The 13,150-nt window shown below is 47.2% G+C and overlaps 1 protein-coding gene and 1 long non-coding RNA gene across 5 annotated transcripts in view; one reads left to right on the top strand and one right to left on the bottom strand.

Moving 5' to 3' along the window:
* Kif6 (kinesin family member 6) overlaps positions 1-13,150 on the bottom strand; it is a 285,962-nt gene that overhangs the window by 30,641 nt on the left and 242,171 nt on the right. For all 3 annotated transcript variants that reach the window (XM_060369640.1, XM_060369641.1, XM_060369642.1), the window contains one exon: positions 9,583-9,633. In XM_060369640.1, the coding sequence (XP_060225623.1) occupies positions 9,583-9,633 (51 nt within the window). The remainder of the gene's footprint in view (positions 1-9,582; positions 9,634-13,150) is intronic.
* Positions 8-12,618, top strand: LOC132648376 (uncharacterized). Of its 2 annotated transcripts, XR_009586783.1 has the most exons (4): positions 8-1,016; positions 1,822-1,886; positions 8,488-8,624; positions 9,602-12,618. It is a non-coding gene; the product is annotated as an uncharacterized LOC132648376 (long non-coding RNA). The 2 variants fall into 2 exon arrangements; XR_009586782.1 differs by lacking the exon at positions 8-1,016 and having other exon boundaries at positions 1,498-1,886.

Raw genomic sequence — 13,150 nt, 5'->3', positions numbered from 1 at the left:
GGCTGGGAGAGAGGGTGAAAATAGTCAAAAGTCATTGTGTAAAATTCTCAAAGACCTAGTGAACAGCAACATCGACAGAGCAGGGCTGGTAAGATGGTTTAAATGGGTAAAGCATGTGCTACATAAGTACGAGGACCTGAGTTCAAATCCCCAGAACCAGATGTGGCAGCACACATTTTTAAACGCCTTGTCTCAAACAAGGTGGACGGTGAGGTCCAAAGCCTGAGGTGGTCTTCTGCCCTCCACATGTGCATTGTGGCATGTTCTGTAACATACGTGTGCCTACTCACACAGATGGGCACACACATATACACACATACAGACACACATATACAAATATTTTTTTAAAAAAATCACACAACAATTTCTTGACCAAGAAAGAGGTTTCACAGGTGTCTCCTTCATAAATGTTTGGGGGACCGTATACCCAGACACAGGTTTTAAGCCTGCAATGAAATGTAAACGCCTTCCATGCTTCACTAATAAATAGCACTAAAAACTGGGAACTACACAAAAGGACACCATTTCTGGAGCTCAACGTTGCTCCACAGTTCTTTCAGTCATGACTGCTTGTCTGAGGGTTTGTTGTTTTTGTTTCATTCTATGAATAGAGCAGCCCTAGCTCGTTTCTCTGCTGCCCGGCTGGAGACCTCTGGGCTTTCAGGTTTCAGGTTAGTTGGTTGGCTTGTTTGTCCACTGCGAGGACGGTGCTGGGCTGAGTGTCTCCCTGGACTCATCTGTGACATCATGTCGAGTGCACAGTTGTAGGAGGAGTGTGGAACTGTCTGGAAGCAAGGTTTGGTTCCCTCTGTACCAAATGTTACCAGATCTCCCCAGACGATGTTCATAGAGTTTAAACACGCAACCCTTGTCTCCCTGCTTCTCCTTGTCTCCACCCCTCCTCTCTCCTCCATCTTTCATTTTTCTCTTTCCTGAGCTTTCTCTCCTTCCTCCCTTCCCCTTTCCACTGAATAGGCCTGTTCTGTGGAAAGTTACTGCTGTGCACTATGTCTTGGGTAAGTACCTGGCTCTTGACAACAGCTTCCTCACTGCTCCCTGAATAGAAATCAGTATTTTCAAAACAACAGCTAAAGAATTTTCTTAAAAAAAGGTTTTGAGGCACAGCCCTGCTATGTAGGCCTAGATGTCCTGGAACTTGCTCTATGAGCCACATGAACACACAGAATTCTGGTTTTCTGTTAACAGGTCCTTGGCTTACCATCATCTCTTCAGGGAGGTTGAGAAAGGTTTTCCCAGCTCTGTGACACATGGGCGGGGCTTTCTCAGCCCTAGATCTATGTATCACAAATGGCAACTTTTTCTTTTTTTTTTAAATGTTAGGGAAGGCATAGACATACGGAAGAGCCAGCTGTAATATGTTCTAGGCTAGATGGTGCAGTCGAGTGGCTACTGTTTTATTTTCTAGATGCTTGATGAAGTGTCTGATTAATCCAAATGAGCACATACAAGGTTGATATTAGCGGAAAAGATGGTATGGGCAACTAGCAACTCCATCGGGAGCAATGCAGTGCTCGGAGGACCACAAGACCCTTCCTGGGGCTCTATAGTGTTCTTCAAGGAAGCATAACTGCCAGCGAGCAGATGTGGTGACTCCATCAGCTGTGTCAGTGGTGCCGACAGCTAGGGGCCTCAGTGGTGAGGGGGTGGTGCCCACTGCCTGAACATTTGTTTCCTTTTGTCCCCTGCCGTCACTGTCAGAGCTCATCATCATTTGCTCAGCACCTTCCGTGTCTATGTTGATCACGTTCACACATTGCTTGAAATGCAGGCCAGCTCACGGAGTGCTTTTCTGTTTCCTAGGGACAAGGAAAGGGATGCTCCAGAAGGCTGACAGACCACGATCACAAGACCAGTAGATCACAGAGGTTTCATGCTTTTTGTCCTTCTGATCCTGATGTGAAATGGTCAACTTTGTGTGTCAACTTGACTGGGCTAAGATGGTTTGTAAAATGTTATTTCCCTGTGAATCTGTGGAGGCGTTCCCAAGTGGACTGAGAAAAGAAGAGCCATCTTCTTCAATGTAGGCCAGCATCATTGAGTCTGTTGAGGATGTACTGTAGAGACGTATAAGTCAGGCTAATTTGGTCTCAGTGCTTTGATGGGGGCATCTACCATCTTCCCATAGTCACCAGAGCTTCTGGTTCTCAGGTGTTAAAACTTAGACCAGAACTCACAGCACAGATGCCCCTGATTTGCAGCAATCGGGCTTGGACTGGCACCGTATCACCCTGCTTTCCTGAGCTTCCTGCTCACAAAGGGAGTGCAGATTACGTGACTTCTTTGCCTTTTTAATCAGTTCCTCATAGTAACCTCTTCCTGTGAATCAGACTCTATCCTCTTGCTTTGCTCTCCGAGAGTCCTGACCAGCATTCAGGGTGAGAGCCCTTTCCCTTGGAGAAAACTGCAGCTCAAGACTGGTGCTGAGCCAGACTTCATTCTCCACTGTCCTGGGAAGGATATCTGGATGGAGGCAGGAGACCAAAGGCACAGCCTTGGACAGTGGGTAGCAAAATGGCCTGAGGCCTTCGCACTCCCAGCCTTCATGTTGAGTCTGAAATTAAACTGTGGAATTCCAGTCACTCTACTTCACCCTGTATTCTTATACGCACTGTAGACGTGAATCCTCCTAAGTGAAGAGACATTGTTGCATGGCTCAGTGAATTCTCTGACTACTCTTAGAACCCCTGAGATGCTATATCATCTGGGGGTGTTTTCTTTAGATTCTTTGAAATTCCAAGGAGTCAACATCTCTCTCACTTGTTTCCAAGAGGATCGATGATCTGTAATTGAGCCAAGCCCTCACATGTGTCCATACCACAGTGCCACGTATCCTAAGGACAGCTGCATTCACAGAGAGCATGCTCTGGTGCTTGAGGGCCAAGAATAGCAAGGGAGCCATTAGTTCATGCCATGAACCATCAGCAAATGAAGCTAAGTCTCAGGGGCTGTGCTGGGAACTGGGCTATTAATTGGTATCAACATCTCACTTACGATATTGGAATCCAGGCTCAAAGCCCCTTAGCTGCCTGGCACATTTGTAAAGCAAAACTATAATGCTATGGATCTCACTGGTGTGTCAACAGATGCTATGGGGACCCAGTGCCGTGTGTCTGTCACTTGGCTCAGTGTTGTTTGTTTTTGTTATCTTGACACAAGCTAGAACCATCTGAAAACAGGGACCTCTTAGATTGTCTTATAGGCAAATTGGTGGGACATTTTCTTGATTGTTGATTGATGTGAGAGCACTCAGCATATGGCAGGTGCCACCTCTGGGCAGGTGGTCTCATGTTGTTTAAGACACAGGTTGAACAAGTCATGGGGAGCAAGCCGGGGAACAGAGTTCCTTCATGGCGTCTGCTTCAGTTTCTGCCTCTAGGTTTCTAGCTCGAGTTCCCTCTCTGGCTTCCCTTGGTTATGGACTGTGATCTGTGAGATCAACCCTCTCCTTCCCAATGTGCTTTGGACATCACAGCAACAACAAAACTAGCATAGAGATGCTTTGTGTGATGGGTGCAGAAGAGGCTGAATTGTCATTTTCTAGAGGTACGTGCAGAACAGAGATGGGGAAAGGGCAGTGGACTGTCTAACTTGAGAGTTTCAATGAAGCCACAGGCAGAAGTTGTGTGAAATCTGTGGAACTTCCTGTGGACACAAACTTAACAGCAATTAGACCAGTTACTCTGTGTGATCTCGGCTTGGGGACCATCATGGGACCCTGCTGCTTGCATGCAGGTTCTGCTCACTGTCACTGGTGATACACCTACTGCCTTGGTCCCTCGAAGTCCACTGTCCACACTGCTGGGAAGCCCTTCATGTCTGCCTCAAGTAGTGGGTCGTCTCCATGGCTATGGGCTACCAGTCTCACACCCTCAATCACACTGGGCACTCAGTGAGACCTGGGGAGCGACTGGGTATGGTTTGCCTCCGTGCTTCCTCTCAAATCCGTGGGACCCAGATGATCTTAATCAAATGGAGCAAGCGGAAGCACTGGCTCTCTGAGTGCCAGGGAGCCACAAGAGGTCACTGCAGGAGTTGAAGGAAGGGGGGAAGGCAGTAAAGCAGAGATCAGCCCATGGAAGTCTTTCAACTTCCTGAAGGCCCTGTGGGGGCACTGGGGAGTCATCTTAAAGAGCACACATTGGGCTGGTGATGATCCAAGGGCCGCCCATGTTGTTGAGGCTGGCAAGACGGGAGTGGGGCAGAGGGAGAAGGGCCTGGGAAAGTATAGGGGATCCCAGCTGTCTTTAGAATCTGCCAGTGGTGGGTGTCTTTGGTTGTACTCACCACCATAAGTACAAAAGGAACAGTGGATGAAGCAAGCCCACAGTATTGGCAGAGAGTTGTCTTCAACAGGGGTTGGGTTGAGGGTAAGTGCCAGGATGGGCTCTCTCTCTCTCTCTCTCTCTCTCTCTCTCTCTCTCTCATAGACTATCTCTGTGCCAAGTCTGTGAGTCTCTCAGGGAAATGATGGCACAAAGTAACTGAGTGATCACCTATCCCAAGGGCCAGGTGGGTTCACCCAGGTGAGCCCAGACAACCAGAGAGTTCTCCAGGGCCTGAGCAAAAGCTGGTGGAGAAAGCCAGCTCAGAACTGGGTCTGCTCTCCATACATGGCTTTCTAAATGAAGACTTCTAGGTGCTCGTGGCTCAACTGCCCTGGCCTGGGCAGGATTCTCAACGCAGGGCATAGGATTCTTCCTCATTTGTTACCGCTTATCTGCTCTACTGTGCACACAGCACACGTGCACGCACACACACACACACACACACACACACCACACAAACCTTCAGCCTTAACACACACACACACATACACACACACACACACACACACACACACCACACAAACCTTCAGCCTTACTCCACTTCATATTCTCTTCTGTGGCTATGGTTCCTGGAAGCTCTTTAACCCCCAGCCCTGACCTAAGGTCTCAGTGATGAGTGTCATTCCTTGTGTTATGGCCCCAAAGCCCAGATGGCTGTCCTTCTTCCCTGACACACTTCTCTCCATGCTTAGGAGTGTCTTGCATTTTTAAAGTTCTGATCACAGTTCTTGTTAGGATTCTGATCGTGAGTAGAACGTGACCTAGACCTTGACAGAATACTGCTCACGAGGAGAGGTGAGGCCTCGGCCGGCACGTTCCCCATGAAAGACTCTCCCACCTCCATGGCCCCACCCCCATGACTGTCAGGAAGCCGGGTACCTGGATCCCATTATCCTGGCTGCTCACATAAACACTTTTCTGTGAGTTATGCCTTGATGTCAGACCTCGCGCTTTTATGGAGGGTCGATACAGGAATCATCTGCTTGAACAACACCGGGATGTCTTTTGTAAAACTGCAGTTGAAGACATCATTCAGTGTCACCCAGTGTCCTTTACATGAGGATCCACACGATAAATTCTGCCTTGTGTTTAGTTTCAGGAAGAAATTCTATTTCTGCAGATAAATTAGTTAGTGTGCTCCCAGCTGTCAGAAAATGAAAACTCAGGAATTCTGGGTGCTTCTTTTTGTTCTGCGGCTAGACAAGGGAGAGCCAAATTTATTGCCTGTGTGTGTAATTTGCTCAGCTGTGGGGTCCAAAAGCACTTACTCCTTCCACTTCTTTTAAATGGACTTATTTTATTTTATGTTCAAATGTCTCATTGTGCTTTTGCGAGATGTGTGGGTCTGGAAGCCGTCTGGGGAAGAATTCATTGGCCCATTGATTTGGCCTGTTTTCTGCTTATGCCGGCTGCTGGAGACACGAAGCTTAATTCCTCTGCACCCAGCTTTCAAGAAGCTCATGTTTTAATGCGGAGAAAAGCTTGGAAATTATTAGTCATTATAAAACAAGGCTGGTGAGCTCAGAGACACACAAGACTGAGGAAAAACAAGACCCGTGGAGAAGACGCCAGGGGACCCTTCCTGGAGGGGGTCAAGGCTGACCCAGCTTTGTGTGTTGAAGGGAAAAGGACAGTGGATGGAAACAGGCAGCTCCGACTTTGGAAGTTCAAAGCTGACCTCGTCTTAATCTTTGTCCTCTTTCTTCTAGCTCGGTTAGAGACTCTCAGAGGGCAGGCCTTAGCTCTGCACCCCCCATACGGACATCAGGATGCCAGGCAATTTGCCCGGCGTAGTGCAGTATGGTACTTGGCCTAGCCTGAATCAACCAGGCTATCTGCTTTTGTATCTGTAACCATGTTGGGTCTCAGCTGTAATGTGAGGACCTATGTGTGGAGGTGGGGGAGGAGGGCAGTCCTGTGAGGCTCTGGGCTGGGGAGCAGAGAGGACAGAGCAGCCTTGCCTGAACATTGACCTTGTTTCCCAGGTCCAAGGTAAAGACCGACTCTGGGTTGGCTGGATTCCCCACCTCACTGCTTATAATGAGCCAGTGGTATGAAGGATAGAGGAGAAATATTTACTTTTTGGGGATTTGTGAGCATTAAATAAGAAAATACACAGAGAGATATGCCGTGAAACTCCCCAGAGACACTGGCTGGTGGCCTCATCTGATCCATCAGCCATTGTACCTTTCCAGGTAGCAAGGACAATGCAGCTGTGACCACACTCTCAACTCTCCAAGTAATACCGTGTTAAAATGAGATGCTGTCATTCCCAGGGCAGCCTGCAGGACCCAGGATCCCTTTCAGCCCATCAGTCATGTCTGTCGTTGATGGTCTTACAAGTGGCTATTGACATGTTCTTCAAGGGCTACCCCTAGATTTCTTAGGCTGCCACATCCAGGGCTCACAGGGCTCAATGCTATTCCTGCCTCATGTCAAAATCTTCACAAGTTTCCGTGTCCATTGACTTCCAAAAAGACCAAGGCTGTGAGGCAGTCTGAGTGCTCTGGCATACTGTGGGCAGGCGGGATAAAAAGAGAGCCATGATCTGTATTTGTAGCCAGGGGAGGGAGGAGAAAATCTTGAGCACACACATGTGTACATGCATACACACATAGCCAGGGACTCATGCTTGTCTGTATGTGTTGTGTTAATAAAAGTAGTGATGTGGGGGAAAAGCCTAAAAAACCCCATGTTGAGAAGGTATGCCCATTCCTTTAATGTAAATTCTCCCACCATAGCTGACTCTAAGCTTCTGTGTTGTGTCAGTAAACTTGGACTTGAGGAAATGCAGAGCAGCACTCACTGTGCAGACATCCCCACCCCCATAGCGGCATGGTAGCTGCAGATAACTTCAAAAGTACCGATAAAAATTAGCAAAGAAGGAAATTTAAGTGTTTGTTGAGTTTGTTTTAAAATATAATGCAACTCTAAACCTCCATCATTTGAATCTCAGCATCAGCTGTGTTGACTAACAACACCCCATATTCCCGACACGTCACTAGTCACCAGCCAGTTCTCCTGACTTGGTAGCCACCTCTTGCACACCCCTGGGTATGGTTTCCTCTCATCAAGGCAATGTTCTCTTCCAAATGTTGCCTCTCACAGCACCACTAAACCTATGTTTCTTGGGATCTATGTTTCTTGTCTTCATATGAATTTCCTTGGACACTCATCTGTTTTTCCATATAGAGATGTGTCCTAAGCAGGATGTCTGTGCCAGCCTTTCCTGCTTTGCTTTGCTTGGTTCCCACAGTACTCCCAAGCAGTCACTAACCACCCTCCATAGAAACCTAGGAACACACAGAAAGACTAATGGTGCATGCCTAAAATGGAGGGCGAGGCAAGGTGAAGAGGTGGAAGGAGGACAAACCAAAGATAGAGGAGCAGACACTGCCTATCTGGTCACTGCCTAACTCTTGCACTAGAAGCCCACATGACATGACAGCAGACCACAGACCATGCCAACATGCTACGAGTGCTACTTATCTGTCCTAGCGTTTGACACAAGTGCTAGCTGCTGGTGAGGGTGGAGGAGAAAGCCTCCTTCACCCTCCTGTGCTGGGGTCACATGGGGCCACAGATATTAGACCACCTCCTAAGGCGCCTGGACAGCTACCCGGCTAACACAGCAGCTGGGAACTGCTAACATCTCTTCTCTAATTGGGATAATATGTTTTTAAACTAAATGGGTCTTTCTGAAGCTCTTACTTAGACTTCTTACTTAGTACTTTCTGTTTGAAGTTTGCTGATGGCTTTCCGGCACAGCTGGCCCCACTGACCCTGACACCTGTGCAGGGTAGGAGGCACCAGGGAGGCAGACAGCGGGATTAAGGCACAGAATTTCTGCAAACATGCATAAAGGCACCAAGGGTACCTGCCCCAGTAGAAAGGACTAGACCAGGGAGGTTCTGGGATGGGGAGCGCAAAGGACACAGCAGCCCTTGCCTACAAATTATGGGCATGCTTTCGCAGGTCCAAGGTAAAACCTGGATTGAGTGGCATTTCCACTTTGGTATTAATTCTGATGAGTCAACAATATGAAAGCTGGAGAAGGCCCCTGTGTGAGGGATGACGTCAATCCAGCGACATGTCCAGTATGAACACAGGACCCAGGTCAACTGGCTTATCTTTCTAACAGAGGCTGTCTTGCCTTCCCGTGATTCCCTGATGCAGATGGCATGGGAGGAATGTCAACTCTGGGCGTGTCAAGTCCTTGGCAATGGAGTACAGGAGTGTGACCCCACCAAGACTGGCAAAGGGAGGCTCAGTGTCCAGGTAGGTAGTTTGGACATATGTGTCCTGACATTTCCACCTCATCAGTTGTCATTTCACGTGATCATTATTATTATTACTGACTTGGGCCATTCTCATGACATTAGGTTTCTGCTAAACTTCCCTTCCATGGGCCATGGGGATCAGGTCTCTTTAATTGTGTGTCATTGCAGGACCTATGCTATCATAAGGGGGAGCTGCTTGTTTGTAAGATAAGTGGTTGAGTCCTGGCCAGCTGGAAAGAGAGGTGTTTTGTTTGTTTATTTGTTTTTCCCAGAGATTTGTTCCACTTGCCTTCAAGAGAATGACACTATCCTCCATGTACTTTTCTTGAGTCCCGAACCAAAAGAGACACTTCCTGCACCTGTCTGCCCCTGAAGGTCCCTTGGAAAATGTCCATGACCATGGGTTTAGTGTTGACATTATCAATGCCTGGAAGTGAGTCAACCATTGCTGTAGGCTAGGAACCATAGGAATGTTCAGGGAGATCAGAGGCCATCACCTCATCCCAGCAAGCACCAGCCACAGGACCACAGTCAGGCCACTGAATCTCCCCCATCTGGAGGATGCCTCAGCCTCTTGTGAATGTGATGATGAAGAAAATACCTGGTGCCCACAGGACCACAGGCACTGATGGGCTGCTGTTTTTGCCAGAGGTTGCCCTATAGGATTAATCAGTCCTGCCTCTAGAAGCAGCAGGATTCAGGCTGTCATGGGACAGGAAAGCTGGGAGGAAAAGGAAGCAGCCAAAAGGGGGTTTGCCTGCATCCAGGTGAAAGCACCTAAGGTGAAAGTTGGCTTGCCCAGATAAGGTACACAGACCCCAACCCTTGCCTTCCTTCAGTTTCCAGCGTGTTAAGGGCTTGTCATCTTCCTGGAATGGCTGGGGCCACTCCTACCTTCATCCTGAGGGTGCAGCACATACCCACCCCTCATCCCAAGGGCTGTGCAGTGTACTCACCAAGGGCGGCTTTCTGTAGGTGCCGCTGGGTGATGGCTTCCTTCAGCTGACCTGTCAAAGACACAGAGAAAAACCATCAGAGAGTTCCCAACAGGCTGCAAGAAGACTTCACCTTAGGAGTACCTGCTGAACTGAGACAGAGAAGAAAAGGGCCAGAATTGGGGAAACACTGGCAGGCACAGCTCCTACTGAGAACCCTTCTGCATACAGCCTGTGTCAGGAAGAAGAACACAGAGGCAGGAGTTGGCACATCAGCATGAATTTCACCTTGGGGTCAACCATCTTATGGTTTAATCATCTAAGCCTGTCATTCATAATCTTTGCTGGGGCCCTGGTCTCTTCAATAATTCTATTATTAATAAAGGAGGGAGGGAGGATGTGGTCTTTTAATAACTTATAAGACCCTTTCTTCAATCCAGTTTTTTTTTTAAGAGCTGTATGAAAAAAAGCTGATCACCAGGTATGAAGCACACATAATTCTGGGTCACGTTAGTGAGGTTACAGTGTATAGACTGAGGTCAATGAGAGTGTCAACAGAGTTCTGTGGAACTGGGGCGGCAATGTGCCATTTGTTCTGGGTGCTTCCCTTACAGGAAACATTTGCAAAACAGAAAATGCACAGTAGAGGGGTAAGGAGGTGGCTCAGTTGATATGCTCCCTGAGAAGACACCATACTCAGAACCCACCCAAGAAACCGGGCACAGTACCCAGCACCTTTCATCCCCGCCCTGGGGAGTCAGGGATGGCGTGTTCCTGGAGCTTGCTGGCCAGCCAGGCTAGCTCAATCAGTGAGTTCCGGATTCAGTGAGATCCTGTCTCAAAAAATACAAGGGGGAGAGTGACTGAGAAAGACACCTAACAGGAACCTCTGGCATAGATGGTGACCGGGAGGTGACCGGTGAGAGATCATGCTCTTGAGGATTTTTGAGTTGACCTGAGATGTTTTGACGGAGAAGAAAAGACTAGGAGGAATGGGGATGAAAGCTTCCTAGGAAAGTGAGCAGTGGTGTATAGACATTCTATTCTGTTTAACTTGGGAGTGAGTGTGTAGGGAAGCCAAGTCATAGAATTGGCCAACTTGGGGGCTTGGTGTGAGGAAGGAACAGTTTACCAGGCGCACGGCCTGCAAATGGACTGAGTGTTCTCAGGCAGCCCCAGTCTCCCAGCACAACAGCAAGGGCCTCTCAAAAGCACCAGGAAAGAGCATTCTGTGGATTGTTAGAGTGAAAATTCCTATCCTTAGAGGATTTGGGACTCAGTGACTCTGGGTTGCCTCTGTCTCAAAAAATCCCAAGGTTTGGGGCTTGAGACATGGGTAGTTCTGGGGTTAGTGTGTTGCGAGACTCAACACACGTGTTAAATTTCAGTGTAGTCTGTATTGCTTGTCCCAAGCGGGAACTTCATCAGGACTGTCGGGGGAGCCTGGGAGTCTCGCTGCCCCCTGCCTCTTGTATTTCTTCCTGCACATAAAGAACATTCTCGAGCCCCACAGAGAAGATGAACAGAGAAGGAGGTGTTCACAGGAGACCTGTTTGCTCAGGTGATCCTAGGACGGAGAAGGACGGCAGAGCTCATTCACTTCAATTCCAACTTAAGAACCCATCCTAAAGAACGCGTTAGAGCCCCTTTCCTAACCAGTTTCATAGTGAAATTGTAAAGAATAAACTTAGGGGTCCACACCTGCTTGCCTTCCCTTTTCAGCACTCAGATCAGCATAAAAAAAATGATTATTTCTGCTTGGCAGAGAGAAACCTTCACACCAGGAGGTGATACCCTTTCCCCAGTCTGACTGCCCCTCCAAGTCAGGCGTCATCAGCTCTTCAGTGATCCCCGAGGTGGGGGGGGGGGGCACAGCTTCCAGGTAGGTGATCACCCAGGGCTGTTGTCCCCAACCTTCCTAATGCTGTGACTCTTTAATGCAGTTCCTCGTGTGGTGGTGACCCCCAACCATAAAGTTATTTTGGTTGCTATTTCATAACTAATTTTGCTACAGTTAAATATCATAATGTAAATTGTATCTGTAAATAATGACTGCAAAATGTAATCTGACATGCAGGATAGTTGATATGTGACCCCTTGGAAGGGTCATGACCCACAGATTGAGAACCGCTGACCTGGGGCTCCTGCACGGCTGCTCATTGCTGTTCCATGTCCTCACTGAGAACATACATACAGAGAGGAAGCCGAGGGCATGTCTGAAGGATAACTGCTCCCCAATTCTAAGCAGGGAAAGGTGAAACATTGGGAGCATGTTGTGGCGGAGGAGTTGGGAGGAAACCTGGCTTGTTATGAACTGCTGCATTTTTTCATGCGCATACAGAGCTTTCTTTTCTTAAAGAAACATAATGGTTTAATTCTAGAAAATGAAGATTTTTTAAATTGTTTTCCTATGCTGTTCCTCAACATGTAAGTTTCAAAGCAGCACTTCTTTGAATGGTATTGTATTAAGTCACTTGATTTAATTTAAAAATTGATCTAATTTAAAAAATAGGTGATGGGGTTACTGACCTAAGTTTCATTAAAAAAATCATTAAATATGTTTTAGCTTGGTATTGGGACAGAACTTCCAGCAGTTTCTGGAATGGCCCTAAACATGCTTTTGCTCTTCTGTACTATGCACATAGGGGAAACCGCATGCTCAACAGTGATAACTATAACACTTGATCACTATGGAAAATGTTGAAGATGCTCTCTATCCCTCAGTGAAAAATACCCAGGTGAGACTACTTTCCTATGTAAAAAACAAAAAACAAAAAGCAAAACAAAACCCAAACAGTCGCATTTTTCTCATGAGCATGCAAATTTGCTGTTGACTTCAATAAATGGTAAAACTATACGTATACCAAAATTGCTCTAAAATACATTTGTGTGCACGTGTATGTCTGAGTGAGAGGGGGACACCTACACAGCTGACAAACCCTGAATGTCTCCAACTCTCCAACATCTTAACAGGGTATCCACTGAACCTGCCTGACCAGTGAGCCCAGGGGTCTGCCTGTCTGTCTTTCTGTCTTTACCTTGGAGTGCTGGAACTTCAAGCACATCTACTGGTTATCCATACTTCCCTGAAAGCGTACATATAAATAATATTATTTATATGTACTTTGTGTTTAAGTATTTAGGAATATATATATGCCAAGACATATATATATGAATGTATTTAAATAAAATATATATAAAGAAAAAATATACACTTAAAGAAAAAAGGGTGTGAATTTGAAAAATGGTGGACACATGGAAAGATTCGGAGGGAAGAACAGGAAAGGGAAATGATATAATTATAATTTTAAAAAATAAAAACTAAGATGGAAATTTTAAAAATAAGGGGGAATATGCTTTGAAGGTCCACATCCCTCCCAATGTTCTGAAGACAAATCCTCTGGCAATGTGTCCCACCTCTGATGAGGCTTGCCCGGACCCTGAGCCACAGGGGCATCTGACCTAGCCTGTCTTCAGTTCCCTTGCTTTCCATTGCAACGATGGGCTCCCCAACCCTGAGGGGGCAGGGTTGGGCAGAATGAGAGGGTTAAGGATTTTCCACAGGCCCTGGCTTGCTCATGTGTACAAA

Source organism: Meriones unguiculatus, chromosome 16, assembly GCF_030254825.1.
Source record: "Meriones unguiculatus strain TT.TT164.6M chromosome 16, Bangor_MerUng_6.1, whole genome shotgun sequence".
Lineage (NCBI taxonomy): Eukaryota > Metazoa > Chordata > Mammalia > Rodentia > Muridae > Meriones > Meriones unguiculatus.
The sequence above is the reverse complement of the archived record's forward strand: the minus strand, read 5'-3'. Positions and strand labels throughout refer to the sequence as shown.